Source organism: Diadema setosum, chromosome 13 (genome assembly GCF_964275005.1).
Source record: "Diadema setosum chromosome 13, eeDiaSeto1, whole genome shotgun sequence".
Taxonomy (NCBI): Eukaryota; Metazoa; Echinodermata; class Echinoidea; order Diadematoida; family Diadematidae; genus Diadema; species Diadema setosum.
Genome location: NC_092697.1, coordinates 6,994,067 through 7,010,781, shown reverse-complemented (window position 1 = coordinate 7,010,781; position 16,715 = coordinate 6,994,067). Strand labels below are relative to the sequence as shown.

The 16,715-nt window shown below is 35.2% G+C and overlaps 1 protein-coding gene across 1 annotated transcript in view; it reads left to right on the top strand.

The window, feature by feature from the left end:
- Positions 1-15,318, top strand: part of LOC140237131 (adhesion G protein-coupled receptor L1-like) — a 35,119-nt gene extending 19,801 nt beyond the window's left edge. The window contains exons 13-24 of the mRNA XM_072317074.1: positions 838-887; positions 1,816-1,951; positions 3,009-3,112; positions 3,868-3,986; positions 4,937-5,128; positions 5,674-5,743; positions 8,419-8,485; positions 10,053-10,144; positions 12,184-12,310; positions 12,898-13,059; positions 14,070-14,103; positions 15,155-15,318. Of these exons, the coding sequence (XP_072173175.1) occupies positions 838-887; positions 1,816-1,951; positions 3,009-3,112; positions 3,868-3,986; positions 4,937-5,128; positions 5,674-5,743; positions 8,419-8,485; positions 10,053-10,144; positions 12,184-12,310; positions 12,898-13,059; positions 14,070-14,103; positions 15,155-15,318 (1,317 nt within the window). The remainder of the gene's footprint in view (positions 1-837; positions 888-1,815; positions 1,952-3,008; positions 3,113-3,867; positions 3,987-4,936; positions 5,129-5,673; positions 5,744-8,418; positions 8,486-10,052; positions 10,145-12,183; positions 12,311-12,897; positions 13,060-14,069; positions 14,104-15,154) is intronic.
- The last annotated feature ends 1,397 nt before the right edge of the window (positions 15,319-16,715 follow it).

Here is a 16,715-nt window from a genome sequence, read left to right as displayed (position 1 = left end):
TGTGTAGGTATAGTTGCTGTGTGTACATCGTCATTTCAGACCGAGGTTTGTACAGCGTACTCAGGTCGAGAGATTTTGGAAGAAAAAAAATATTCAAACCAAATTATATTATTCAAATTCAAATTCAAATAAAATCTTATCTCTAGCACTGTCCAGTATCACTTTTTTCCAGATACAATTGCAACAATTCTAATGTAATTCAAAATGCATTAACATACATTTGAAAGCGGAAAAGAAAATGAGCAAGTATGTATCTATTGAAACATTTTAGTCAAGATCATTGTGTTTTAGAAAAAGAGGGACCAACGTCAGAGACAAGCACGGTAGAAATGTGGGGTACTCAATAAGCTGGACTTAAAAAAAAAACTGTTGAGTAATGAAAGCATAAATAGAGACACACAAATGAATGGGCAAACATAGACTAACATAATAAAGAAGCATTAGTTTAGGCTTGTTTGTTTGTTTAAGTGGTTGTGTAACAAGACAAACAAATCAGGCTGCATTTGAATTGACCGTGGTCATAATTTAGTATGATAATTATGTGACCGCGATACGAGGAAAGAAGATGCAAAAAATTAATATCATTGAAAATAAACCAATGACAGAGTTCTGTAAAAAGAGAGAAATAAAATTACATGTCATGCTGAAAAAAAAAAAGAATCTTGTACGTATCAAGACAAGTGACAATTCAAGTACAATGTCACAATTAATTTCGAGGAAATTTAATTGAAGCGATCATGAACCTTGTAATCGCCGTGCACATCCGAACATTATAGTTTGTATAGTTACCTTCAATCAGATTTTTGTTTTCTCTCCTGATTTCTTCATTCATTCTAGAAAAATATAACAGGAAACGTGACGTGTGCCTTCTGGGATACAGAAGATAGGTATTCACACGTTTGCTTGTTTTTTTTTTTTTTTTTTTGTTCGTTTGTTTGTTTATTATCTAGTCAGTTATTTCTTTGGTTTGGTAGAAGACCGTCTCAACATGCAGTACGGAGATGACACCAAAACTCATTCAGACTCAGGCAAACTCCATATATTATGCCAAACATCAAACCTGCCATTTCAAACCATCCATTGGTTACCATCAACGACAAAGTGCACACCATTCTACATATTTGCATAATTGTTAAGACGTCAAAAAGAAATGAAGGAAGATAACATTATCCAAATGTTATCCATTGAGAAGAGGTCAAGATTTGATCATTAGTCTACAGAATATGCACAAATCGAAATGTGGCTTGCATGGTATATACATTGTACCTCCAGTAGCTTCTAAAGACACCACCGTTTCATTCAACGATACAATGCAAAGCCGTTGCTCATCGCACCTGCGTATAAGAGAGTACAAATGTGAATGATAGTATGTCTTGGTCATCAAATGTGCTTTGTGGTGTCTTCTGTGAGAACAAATATTGCCCGTTCTTTCACTGTGGAATTTATGGGTAGTCGCATGATTGATTATAATTCCTTTCATAGTTCCTGTTCAATTTGTTGGTTTTCAGTATCAGTGTTGTACATGAGAAATGGATGTGATCAACTAACCGTGTGAGTTTCACATAATCAGCAATCCAACATTTTTAATTATTCAAGCGACTGCTAATTCTCCAAAATTTCTTATTGATTAATTATCTAATTAGTTTATTTATTTATTTATCTATTTATTTATTTATTTATTTATTTATTCATTTATTTATTTATTTATTTATTTATTTATTTATTTATTTATTTATTTATTTATTTATTCATTCATTCATTCATTCATTCATTCATTCATTCATTCATTTATTCATCTATCTATCTATTTTTCAGAACTGAGAGCCCGTCTGGATCGTGGAGGTCCAGAGGTTGCCGTGTGATCAGCTCTAACCGGACCCACACCCAGTGTGCCTGCACTCATCTCACCAACTTTGCCATCCTGCTTGACGTCACGGGCGTACACAAAAAGGTATACTAACCAATAACAGAAAGGAATCCCCTTCCATTTGGCCCTCAATTTTCCATACGTTTAAGCTATGCTTATTATTACGGACATCTGCACTTTCTAAAACCCTTTTATTACCGATATTTATGTTTCCTTATAATGCAAGATCAACTTGGTCTATATTTAAAGAGCTTGCTCCCAAAAGGCGCTAAATCCATCATTTTTCAATGGATTTAGCGCATTTTGGTTGCAAGCTCTTCATTTATATATTTTTGTTTTGAGTAATTTATTTCCATTTAATATGGCTCCTTCTGCAGTTAATGAACTTGTTTTAAAATATTGTAAAATATCAATTTCTGTGTTATTCAATTCAATTCAATTCAATTTAATTCAATTCAATTCAAATGGTTTTATTTCCATATAAAGTAATACAAAGCAATATATATAACGCTTACATGAGTACATGATAAATTTAAGGAACTTTGAATCACATAAAGTTTCAACAAAAAATGGATGCAATATTATGGTAACATCGACAGCTAAAATACTAGTAAAGTAAATAAACGAGTAAGAAAAACAATCTTATTTTGTAACCCTTATGGAAAAGAGGAATTCAGAAGAAAAGCATATCTTGTAAAATTTGTGAATTACTCAAGGAGATGAGGGCATCTCAGTTACAAGATCGAGATCTTGAGATGAGGGAGTCTCAAGATTTACAGGAAGTGCATTATAGAATAGTCCTTATTGAAAACGGAAGCAAATGAAAAATAGACTTGTCCTTTGATATCATTTTACTCTTAGTTGTAGGCTTTAATAGCCACTACAATCAGCGCTGCCGATAAGCAATAAACTCTGACCAAAAACGCATATCACGATGATTTTACCACTGGAGAAAATGATAAAAAAAGAAAGGTCAAACATTAATAGCACAGACAAAGGGACTCTTAACAGAATTAATACAAGCACATTATTTACTCAAAACCAATATTATTGATCAGCATTGCATCAACTTTGTGTGGATTTAGATTGCAAACCAAGACACCCACAATACAACGTGTCTTTCATTTTATTTTCGCGCCAGATTGCTGATGGCCACAAGACCGCCCTCGAAGTTCTGACCCTTGTCGGCTGCACGATTTCCATTGTCTGCCTGGCCATGTGTATCTTCGCCTTCAGCTTCTTCAAGTACGTCACAATGCCAGGGTCTCCTAATTGTTTGCCGCTGAATTTATTCAGGGACTGTAGCTACTGTTTGTTCTGTTGTCGTTGTTTGTTTGTTTGTTTTTTTTATAGATAATATGGAACGGTATGATCTTTTTTTTTCAGAACTCACCCATTTCCGGATTTACAAGTACAAGAATAAAGATTATGTTACTGTAACTTGCTTACTATCCCTGTCAGCATAAACGGAAACATTTTTTTTTTTTCGGATAAATGTTTTGTCGTCTACTGATGTCGTTTTATGAGGTGTCAACAACTGCTACGGAACAGACCATTAATCCTTTGATGAAGATCCTCTTGTAACAGTGACATCCATGTAGCACAACAGCTGTATGACCTTAAATCACACATTCAATGAGCATTTCCCTTTATTGATCACATGTTATGGGAAGAATGACCAGGGTTATTATATATTGTAATGTGTGTCAAGTATATTCCGATTTACAATACTATTACCATTACTACTACTACTACTACTACTACTACTACTACTACTACTACTACGTATTATTATAATTATAATTATTAATATAATTATTATTGTTATTATCATTATTATTATTATTATTATTATTATTATTATTATTATTATTATTATTACTATTACTATTACTATTATCATTATCTTTATCATTATTATTATGTTATGATCATTCCTATCACTATCAGAATCAATGCCAAAACAAAAGAAGTAAGCGCCCTCTCTCGTTCTCTCTCAGGTCTCTGTGGAACACTCGCACAACGATCCATCGAAATCTCTGCATCTCGCTTCTTGTAGCTGAGCTTCTTTTCCTGGTCGGCGTGGATCGCACGGAGAATGAGGTGCACACCTTTGTTCGTTTGTTTGTTTTGTTTTTCAATCTATCAAGCTCAAAACTTTTCCTCTAAAAGACGAAATTGAATCATAAACTCAAGGTTGACGTCGTCAGCATTGGGTCATCATCTTCATCAACGTCATCCCCATATCGTTTGATAACATCATTATTTTAAATGGGATGGTATAGTTTTGGTTGAGATGAGGATTCAGCTTAGAAACCATTTAATAAAAATAATGTTAAAAGCATACTGTTCTACGAGGAATTCAAAGTTTATGATAATAAAAACCGGTTTTGAAATGGCCGAGATGTCAAAAAAAAAAGCAAAACAAAACAATCTTAATAAAAGGTTCTCCTCTTATTAGGATCGCTTTGTTTATGAATATTTCAGCCATTTCGAAACCAACTTTAGGCAAATAAACTTTCTATTCCTCTTAGAATCTGTGCTCTTTCATATTTCCTAAGAGGTTTCTCATTTTCTAAAAAAAAAAAAAAAAAAAAAAAAAAAAAAAAAAAAAAAACCATCATCAAAATAACGTTGGAAACCTAAAGTTCCATCTCAATCGAAACTATACCATCTCTTTAAACAGTATCACTGTTATATTTTGGCCAGAGCTTCGGTCTCTTAACACTTTTTTCCCAAAAGCTACGCTTGGAGAATAAGGCTTGTCTATGGCCCTTGATGTGGTCATGCATTTTGTATGAGTGGACAACTGGTATGTGGTACAAGGGACGTATTAAAAGCAAAAATATATGGGCGACACTGCTTTTCACTTTCATGATTGACTTAATTTTGTTTTGCTGTATTTCTTTTGATTCTTTGACAACGGTCTTCCCAACTTTACAGTCCCTGCGTAAAGCTGACAGGGGTTGCAAATTTTGGAGTTTGGTTTCTGAATAGGCACGTATGATAGGAGTGTGTAAATATGAGTCTTCTTGTGTGAGAGCATGTGTTTGTGTATGTGAATAACAGTTCTGAGTCCTTACTACCATTTCATTGTACCCGCCTTCCAGATCGCGTGTTCTGTCATAGCCGGCCTCATGCATTACTCCTTCCTCTGTGCCTTTGCCTGGATGTGTCTGGAAGGCATCCAGCTCTACATCATGCTGGTCCATGTATTTTCTACCACCTCCAAGATTTTCCCGTACTACCTTGGTGGCTATGGTAAGTCACCTAATGAGGGCGCTGGTCCTTTTTAACGAAATAGAAAGCCCTATCCCTTTCTCACAGTCAAAGCACCTATAGAACTATACCTCGTAAGAATTTTCTGTGTAAAATGATGGAACTAGAATAAGCAGCAGCGACGTTAACCCCAGAGAGAGGATTAAGTATTTTTGTTTTTCTTCTGTTACAAGAATAAAACGAAAACTGTCAGCAGCAAACATAAGATTATCAAAACGATCTTGTTAGCATAATTTAGACTTAGTGCGGAATTGATTTCAGTCCATACATTAACTGAATTGTAGATATGGGCATTCCAAAATTGACTTTGAAAGATATATTAATGATCAGTTGTCCACAACAATAAATAAAAAGAGCTGAAACATTAACACAAAATAATGTTACTGGTAATCTTACCATGCTTACCATATATAGTTATTATCAATGCCGATTACTTTGTTGCGACTTTCAACGAATCACTTTTTAAGAATATGGTTTTATTGGCAATTTGATGTATTATTCTTTTCTTCCCCCCTTTTTTTAAACAGGTATACCCGCCCTGATCGTAGGTGTAGCGGCAGGGGCGACACAGGGAAAAGGATACGGAACACCTAAGAAGTAAGTACGCTCAGATGGTTGCAAGTACATTGCAAGAGGTTTAAAGGTAGGGAATCCCATTTGCATGCCTCAAATGAAGAGTTGTATAAATACAGTGTTATGTTGAAGAGAGTATCATTTTAGAAACTCCCATAAAGTATTGAAAGTGGAAGGTAACATTTAGTACATTTTTATTGACCGTTAGATTTTGAATTGAATTTTTTTCAGGGCTCACCGTAAATTCCAGTACATTACTAGGCTACCTTTGCAGACCCATGCACTGCATGTGTGTCCATCATGTATATTTTGTGAAGAAAGTTCATCAAAACTTACAAACATTTCTATATACATTCTTGCCACACACCTATATGTTATACTTTTAGATTTGTGTTTATAGATAAAAAATACAGAAGACAGCAACAAAAAGGCTTAAGTGTGGCTGACGCACAGAACTACTGAGTAGTTGAGTTTTGTGCATTATTTAAATTGTAGATAACTGTTTACTTCCAAATTTCTCAGCAGTGGCCTAAACAAGTCCCCTGAGGTTCATATTTAATGTTTTGCTGCATTTTGGGAGGTCTGTAAAAGGTATCCCCTACCTTTAAGGCGTTATGATTTGCCCGTCATGATGATGTCGTGAGAACGAATAAATTGCGCGTGTTGTCCGTTCTCTACCACGTCCACAACTACTGCAATAGAAAAAAAAAAAATGGATTTCACGTTCCAATCATTGAACATATTCGGAAAGACGGAATGGGTCTTTGGTGCGAAATGGTCAAAATTGCGAAAAACGGGGACAGGTCTGAGTGGAAAAAAAAAATGTTCCACGTAGTGAATGCGCGTCGAATATAATTTGAAAAAAGGATTCAAGGTATAGGTGGTCATGGCGAGAATTACTCTGGTATAAACATAGAAAAGGGTTAGGGTCGTCCATGTCCGCACACTCACATTGCCTTTATTGTTATCGACGATTTCAACCTAATTGACAAAAGAAATGTAGCTCTACAGTCACGGCTAGGCCAGGATCACAGCGTCCTCGTCTCGTTCCTATCATTATCAGCACTTTCTTATCATGAAGGATTGTGCTTTATGTGTGATTGCTGATGATAATTAATCACTACTCAATGACAGAACAACTACAGAACAAAAAAAAAAAATGTACAACGAGATTTAAATCATTAGCTTAAAACGTACAGAACGTATGCGTGTGCATTAAAGGAAAACAAAAATAGCCAAATCTCCATGTCTTAGTTGATCTAATTCTAGGTTACACTAAATATTTAGACATAGAACTTTTCTGTGATTAAAACAAAACAAACAAAAATAACCCTAATTGCTAAAAAACAACAACTTAAAACAAAATTATTAAGAATGTCTGCCTGTCTGCCAGAGTATTGAGAAAGTCATCCCTTAAGTTTTGCTGCGGTCAAGTTAGGCCGTCAGCACGACAGACAATGTAAAGACAGTATGGCAATTTACTTCATGAATATCTTTAACAGTACAAAACATTCCGACTTTTTAAAACTTAGTCAGGAACAAATGGTTAAAAAAGAAAAGAAAACAAAAACGATTATGCAACAAAATATAAAAAAAAAAAATTTAGCGTTTTTCAGCCAAATTGCCGTAGGTTTATTTTTTCTCCGATTTCATGTCCACGGCTTAATTTTGGCAGAGTGGTGACGGATTACAATCAGTATGCTATGAATGAATGTTGTACTAGTGGAGACCCATACATTCCTCAATAAGTGGCGAGCAATCCAGAATGTTGTAATATGTTTCATCATAGAACGGGGGAAATTTGCAAAGTTGAGCTCCCTCGTTGATCACTGAAAGTTACTTGAAAACGTGATGAAAGATACATCATTGCATACGCAGCGGAAAAAGATAGAAGGCTGCGCTCTTGTCAAGTGTCCTTGTAATGTTGGTTGTCTAAAATATCAACTTATCACGACCATTGTAAAGGACGTTACATTCATACATTTCTTTTGTACAAGATTTATTAATGAATGTCAAAGAATAGTGCAGCAACATGACATTGACGAAGTTCCGCAAACACAATGTAAGACAAAAAACAAAAACAAAAACACAACAAAAACTCGCATGGCCTACAAACGAATATATACACACAAATATATGACCTACACGTGTGTGTGTCTGCGTGTGTGTGTGTGTATGCGTGTGTGTGTGTGTGTGTGCGGGCGCGCGCGTGCGTTTGGGGTATAGTGTGTTAGCTTATGTATTCAGCTGTCAATATCATTATTTTAACTTTCCTAGCCAACGAAATCTTTTAGCTACAAAATGTTTGTACATTTAATTGCCAATTCCTCTTCACATGATTTATTTTTTTGCGATGGCCAGAAATCAAAAATTGATATGATAATCATTTACTCTCTATGATACACCTCCCGCTCCCCCCCCCCCCCAACAAAAAAGAGCGAGGGGGAAGAGAAAGAAACAAAAGACGAATATTTGAATATTAGTCCATTATTTTTTATATCACTTTGAAACATTCGAAATATACTTAAAACGTTGTTTTCTCATGTGATCGGTTTTGTTTTACATCTGACAGGGAAAACAAGACCTGGTCGTTGCACCTCTCAATGTTAAATGTTTAATTTAATTAAAGAAACATTTCTGATCTCGTTTGCTTGGAATTTTTCTTTTTCTTACCTTCCCAATTGCCTTTCTTACTCAAGTTGCTGGCTGACAACTGATCATGGGTTTATTTGGAGCTTTGCCGGCCCGGTGGCCCTCGTCATTGTGGTAAGTAAGCAAGGGCACCAATTATCGTAACGATGAAAATCAAAAATTTAAGAAAAACGTTACTTCAGTGCAGAATGGAACTTGACACGAAATATTGTATTGTTTTGTGTTGTATTCTATTTTATTGTATTGTATTGTATTGTATTGTATTGTGTTGTATTGTATTGTATTGTATTGTATTGTATTGTACTGTATTGTATTGAATTGTATTTGTTTTCCGTCATAAAAGGATATACAAACAAGGATATATTCCATGAAAATAGTCACTTCAAACATGTCAAAGAAGGGATGACCTTACTCAGCGCTGCTATCGTAACAGCGCTGTTTTGCAAAGGGGTCCCTTACATAAGAATTTAGATTCGTATGTACACTATCAATATCGTGAGAGAAATATATACACAACTGTATGTCATCGGCATATAATCGAACTGAACAATATCGGTATGTATCTACACAAATAGTTGATAAACACGATAAACAGAAGGGGACCAAGAATCTATCACTGCATGTGGGACCCCAGAGGATATGGATGATAGAGTTGAGAGCTTTGAATAAGAGCGCCTTGAGCACGTTAACTATGTGGAACTGGCGCATTATAAGTACCCTGTATTTATTTTATTTATTTATAAGTGAAGTACAAATGGGTCGCCTCTTGAGGTAACCAGTATAGCCATGGTAGAAACTCATCTGATATCCCAATATTGGGTAGTTTGAGTAGAAGCAAATCGTGATTAATGAAATCAAACGCGCCTTTTTTTTTCCAAGTCTATAAGAAGAATGTGGATAGAATCTGTGCCGGCTAAAACTTGACCTTTTATTAGAAAACAGAAAAACAGCAAGCCACTGCAACAGGTGATTTCTTTTATTTCTTTTTCCGAATCCTCTCATTGCATTTGTTGTGATTAGCTGTATGAAGTGAAGTGCTTTTCACAATTTTCCTAAGTTCGGGGGAGGGGGGAGGGAGTATCGCGTCGACGAACTTTCAGACTTCAAGACAGCAAAGCGTGGTTATGTAACAAGTCTGTGACGTCGTCTTCTGTTTTTGATATATTTTGTGATTCTCATGACTATAGGGTAAGGGAAGTATGGCAGCTCATTTGTGAGGAAGACTTTGCATTTTAGTAGTGATTGTAAAATATGTAAGATGTGTTTTGCAGAGGTTTCCTTTACTTGCTCTTGATCTCTGTGAATAAGATCGTATACTCGATTTGTGTTATGAGTACCAAGTGAAAAAAAAAAAATGAACTATGGCCTGGGATGTGAAACTGCATCTCCTAACAGTTGGACAATGGAAACAGGTGTCTCGCGCACGCGCAGAACATATCAGGAGCTCACTATTATATATATATATATATATATATATATATATATATATATATATATATATATTTATATATGTATATATATAATTATAATTATAATAAATAAATATAATAAATACATAAATTTTATACATATATATATATATATATATATATATATATATATATATATATATATATTATAATAATGTATGTATTTTTTGTAGAGGTTTTCTTGCCATCAATTTTTATCCCCTTCTGTGCAGGTCAACGTGGTGTTTTTGGTGGTTTCCATCCGGGTCGCATACAGCGGAAGAGCAGCTGTTAGCAAAGATGCCACTTCCTCACAAAACATCAAGTACGATAACTCGCCTTTACATTGTCAGCTGCTTGTCAGCTACTGTTCCTATTTTGCCCTTTGTTTGAAGGTGATATTGATTTCATTTCATTGTTAGCATCTGAGCAGTAATTACCTATTGTGTGTTGCTTGTTTTCAACCAATAATAACTAGAGTTTCACATATATCGTGCATATTGCCTTGCTGTTGGTCTCATTGTTGCCTGTAAAATTGATAAATCCATCGATGAAAATTATCCGGTAAATTTTTGCACAGAGTGCAAGACTCATTGTGACGGGGCCGAAACAGAAAATCGGATTTACTTGGACCAATTTTACAATGAGCCCATTTTATGACGCACATGATTCCTTACCGGATTTCATGTATTGATAAAAGTGATATGAATCTTTCCATACAAAAGCAATTTGCATTAATACCCAACAGGTAAATGCAACAATATCCACTTGAATAATCCCAAGAAATCATCTTATTAGCACACAAAGCCCTTACAGGCATTTTGATTTGACATAAATGGAATTGATTAACAAATTTAAAAAAAAAAAAAGCTTTCTGAGTTCTTGTATTAGCATATATTCTATTTTGTACAATTTTCGTTTATAGTTTTATTACTGGTTGATTTTGACAAGCATTTGTTATGTTTTATCACGATGTTAAAATGCATCCGTGCCTTCAGAATGTATTGAACATGTATATTTGTGTGTGTGTGTGTAAAATTTATGCTGATGGAAAATTTACCAAAACCAACGAATGAAATGAAAAAGGTATTGGATGCAAGGAAACACAAATTTATGTCTCGTGTCAGATGCACAGCGGAGTTAAACTCTTAATCCTTAAGACACAAGAACGCAGATTAACTGTACTTGCTGAAGGTGATCTGATCCTTAAACCCTGCATAATTACACAGAAAATTTTGCCAGACACTGTAACTTGCTCAAAAAAGTGGCTTCGAGATGATTTGCATCATGCTGAAAAAAAAAGGAAAAAAAAAAGAAAAAAAAAAAGAGTTGAATGAACTATACGTTCAAGGACGGTGGAGGCCGCGTGTGTTTCCATTCAATTCAGAGGAGACAAGTAACGTGTATTCTCTGTCATATGTCTGTCCATCCAAGAAATGTATTGACTGGACAACGCACAATGCGTCAGCGTAATGCGTTGCCAAACAAAAAGCCAAAGGGTATGAATTTAGAATGCTTAAAAGTGACACATCAGCAGGCACTCTGCACTTTATTTTTTTTTATTATTTCTTTTATGGCCAAAGTATTGTTTTTCATATTTGGATCAAGGCTTTACATTTTTTTTTCTTGTTCCATATTTTACATTTCACATTTTCGTACAAATTTTTCATTCCATTTGATTTAAAAAAAAAATAGGTTTAACACAACAGTCAATTTGAGATAGAACTACAAAAAAGTAGAAAGACATAATATCATTGATGATGTGTAATGAATAATTATGTGGAACCTACTAATGCTTCTAGGATAGGCTCCAAGGTTAAAACGTTAAACACAATATGTCAATTACGAAAAATGACGAAACATGCAAGAATTTGTCGAGAATGTAACAAATTTTACGGAATGAACAATATTATTATCATAATGTTCATGATTAAACTTAAGGTATCAAAGGAAAAAAAAATATACGTACATTTTATACTTGATGCATAAGCTGTTTCAGAATAGATTCTGTAACAAGATAAAATATGATCAATTTCAAGTAAGTCATTGTTTAAAATCTATTGTTCAAATCACCATTGGATCAACTAACTTGCATGGCATAAGAGCCTCCGGACTGTAATTCCCTTTTTCGTGTTCGTTGCCCCATGAAGGGTTCCGCGTCTCTATTGTAACTCTTGATAAAGGGTCCCGATGAGTACCAGCTAAAAAAGGATGTGATGTTGTGACACTTTCAGAAGAATATTCAAAATGTGGGTTTTTCTCATTAATTAGAGTTTACGTTATAATCGAACTTCTGCGCTTTTCAAGCCTACATGATTTGATGGTGTGGGTTTTTTCTTTCTTTCTTCGTTCATGTCGCTACAGGGTGTGGATCAAGGGAGCGGTTACCCTCACGTTTCTCTTGGGAAGTACCTGGGTCATCGGGTTCCTGAACCTCGCTGAGGCCACCCTTCCTTTGGCATATGCTTTTACTGTTCTCAACTCATTGCAGGTATAGTGTACACTTCTGCTTTACCGCTCTCTGTACTTGTAATCTACAGACCACTGGCAGCTGCACTGATAAACGGGGATGATAACGGGGAGTTTTCCGGAAAAACAGGTTTAATGATTACAACCACATCAGAACCAAATTCTATATTCACACGTGTGCAAGTTTCTAATTCGCGGCTTAAAGATTCAAGCATTAGTTGACAACGAAGGTGTAGAATGTGTAACCCATGATGTGAACGATGATCAATGACTATCAGTCATCTTTGAATGCACTTTGCTGAACGTTTTTTGACATCTCTTCCGTCACAAGAAGTCTCGAGAACTAGTCATGATGAAGTTCAAAGTGGCAATTTTGGTGGGAGACTTGTCATAAATTCACAATGTACTATTCAACATTTTTCCTTAAACCGGACTTTACCCGACTATAAGAGCAAAACAAAACAAAACAAAACAAAACAAAAGTCAAGCAACTTTAGATCACCATCTAATCTTGAACAATGCATCGCCTTTTCCAAATCTTCCATCGATTTTACCCAAAGCGTTTCTTCAAACAACAAGTAACACTTCTTGTCCTGCTTCGCTTGAAAGGGTTTCTTTATATTCGTGTACCACTGCCTTGGCAACGAGCGGGTTAATAAGGAGATGGCCAAACTCCTGCTCCGTCAGAAGTGGCTGCCGGGCTGTCTCCGGGTCAGATTGGAACCACTTGCCGCCTCCTCCAGCACCACTTACAGCACTCAGCAAAGCCATGTGAGTGACTTGACTTTTCAACAATGCGTTGTACTACAAGAAAACCCCCGGTGTGATGTTCCTGTGCGGTCATCTTGTTATGATCCTAAACATTACTAGTATATGGAAGGAAATCTTTCAAGTGTATATATATATATATATATATATATATATATAGGCACATGTTGATTAAATGTAAGAATGTTGTAGTTGAATGGCGAGTTTCATTACTTTTTCATTTTGGCAGGAATTTTTTATTCAAATTCATGAAATTCTTCCGTCGAGATGTTTTCATTGCAACTGATTTGACAAATTGCCCCACCCTACGTCGATGTGGGGCAATTTGTCAATCAGTTGCAAGGAATTTTTTAGTTTAAGTCGCAATTATGAACAGCATTACATTACTGGCAAGCAAATAAAAACACAAAATCTGCTGGCTTTTAATGTAAAACTATATTATGCATTCTGAACATCCACTTGTACGATAGCAAAATCCCAATGTGAGAGTGCTTACAGCGTGGGGTTGTCTGATTAGGCAATCATTGTATAAATTCCACTAGCACAGGACTGTGTTCTCATGCCTCAAAAGCAACCACATTTTGCTTTTCGGAAAAATACTTGTGCCGTTATTTTTATTGTGAAGGCTTCTTTTAGGGTGATTTAGACCACACCTCACCTTGTCTTTGCGTACGTGACTGAGATTTTTTGCAGTGGTTGACAAGGAAACATGGTAATGTACGAGGAATGACAAGCACAACGTGTACTCAGCCTTTAATGTTGCAGAGACAGGAAAGAGCTAAAGCGTGATTTTCCGTTCAGGAAAGGCTGTGTACCTTATTTCGTTTGCGATTGTGTGAATACACCATGTGCAAAGATTGGCTCAAACAAATCGTCACGTTTTAATCATTCGGAATCTTCATGTTGTCATTCCATTCGTGTTTCTGTCAGACCTGACTGTAATTGAACGGTAATCAAACTTAAAAAAAGGATTAAATACAAATTCAGATTTCAACATTTCTAATCTTTTTCAGGCTGAGACCAAGAGCAGACACACCAATATTGACAGTAAGTTCCTAATTATCTTAATCCGTGTTTACATTAATATAAACTAGAAAAAAAAAATGGTGTTGAGAAAATCGCTGTGTATTTGTTCTGATGCTATATCTTGAGATGCAGTTGCTTTTTATGTGTTACACTTTCATCATGGTTGATATAAAAGTACGAAAGTGCTAATGTGTCCAAAGAGATGTCCTTCTGTTATCATTCCGAGGACCATGTCGTCTATCAATCGAATGGAAGATGGCAACCGAGGGTCATCTTATTGTCCTGTTTTTCATAATGACAAGTATACATGGTTGTAATCTCCAGATCTGGCTGAAGTAGTTAGTCAAAACAAGTTGCGCTGTTTTAATTCTGTGGATGTTTTGTAAAGAAATTTTAAATCATGTTGTATTCACAACTGACTGAATTAGTCGACCTGATCTGGAATTATGTCTCCTTTAACTGTTTTGAATAAACAACGGAATCTGAATGTATGAATTACTTTAGATAGTTATTCCGTTGTCGATCATTAAACAACTGAGAAAATTTCGCAGTCATTGAAGTTATTGTACCGGCCACAGACTGAATTACTTTCTGTCGATTCTTGAGTTATTACTTTTCGTTTCGGTTTTTTTTTTTCCATTTCCTTTGGAATATTCTATGTATTTCATTACCGGAAATGCGTTACTAAAAAGACATCAAAAATAAAATAAAATAATGAGACAAAAATAATTACAGCATTGTAGCAGTTACAATGAGTAAAACAATGGCGCAGTGTTATCATCGAAATTAATTGGCAATGTGGTGGGACAAGCACACGCCAACAAGAGCCTCGGCAAAAGGTTATTATAAGTTACAATTACAATTTGATGCCATTCCCAGCCACTCCATATTATGGAAGAAGGGCAAATAGCTGTTATTCGCAACAATTGATGTAATTTTCAAAATGGATGGGGGTGTAGAATCATAGAGACCCCACCCCCCAAAAAAAAAAAAAAAGAATTTTATTGTCAGACCAAAGACTACCTTCGTGTATTCCCTCATACGTTGCGTTTGTTGCTCGACTTTCTCGCAGCGGTACCCCTGGCAGAGAAGAAGGATACAGTACACCCTGTAGTCTACGTACAAGACGTCGATGTGGACGATGGACGACCTCGCTCCTGGCTCTACGATAAGAGTGGGATATCGGAAAGCAAGGCTAACACGACTCTCAACTATCCAGAACCTGATTACAATTAACTTCACGAGTTACAGTCAAGGGCCTGTACAGGGGAAGGTGACGAATTCCGAGATTTAAAACACATTTTGGGTCCATTTTGTTGGGAAGATATTAAATGTCATCATTGCACTTGAAATACATGATGTATTAATTAACACAATGGCTCACGAATATCTCGTTTGATTAATTCGTATTTCCATTTTTTAAAAGCATTTGTAAAAGGGAAAAAAAAAGGTCATTCCAGTTTGGAAGTTGTTAACAGATATCTATATCATTAGTACGTGCACCTCACCCATGCCAGAAAGGAGAATGTTTGCATTCTGACTTATTGTCGTTTAGATCTGGTAATAAATGTATGGGCATTCAGTTCAAATTAAGTTTAATCCTCATAAAGGAGAATTGAATATTATCTAGTTATGATCGAATGGTTAAAAGTGCAATGCAGGTTGCAGTACAATAGAGAGTGATAGACTCCTTATTGACATAACTTGCACCTTGCAATATTCTGTTTATTACACCTTATAGGCTTATGTGCTGCAAAAAAAAAAAAAATCTATATGCAATTGACTGATGTACTTTATATTTGGCACAATGTATGGGGTGAATAGAATTCTACATCGGATTGTAGCATCTTATCCACGTCAAGAGAAAAAAATGTTCGAGATGATACAAAGCTGTTCATAAATGTGAGGGGTTTAGAAAATTAATCGCAATGATATTTCAGGTGTGGGAAAGTTATGTCCAATTTATGAAATAAGATTGAAATAGTTTGAACTGTTGTAAATAAGTTTTATCATGTTTGGTCTTTACTTGATAAATGTAAATATCTTCTTATTTATTGACTTGATTTTGTTTCAGTAGCTAGGTAGCTCTGTCATATTGAGCTAGAAACACTGCTGTTCACTGAGGCCCTACACAAATATAAGATTTAAAGATACAGACGTTAAAAATAAGAAATCAGATAATGATGATACAGCTTCAATTGTAATCTTACAATATAAGTATACTGTTAAGTATTATTACAATGAAAGGAGATGATATTTTTAATTATAACATTAAATTTCACTTAAATATGAATCTGTTGTAATCTCTTTTTTTTTCCAGCAAAGATGGTTGACATGGTTTCAATCTTTGTTATTTTTTTTTTCAAACGAAGTTGAGTTAAACTTCTCACCTTGGATTTGATAGAATGTTCAGTTGCTCATTAATTGTCATAATAAGACTATGCATCAAACGATGATAGTTCAGTGTTTTCTATTTCAAAATACGAATGCTTAGCAGAAACCACGCCCTCCAACGCTCAAGATAGCAGTAAATAAAAATTATGTAATGATGGATGTAATTGCACATATCGCATACTTGATGAAAAGTAAGAGAAGTAGAATTTCCTTCGTTGTGCAGGCCTAAGTCGTAGAAT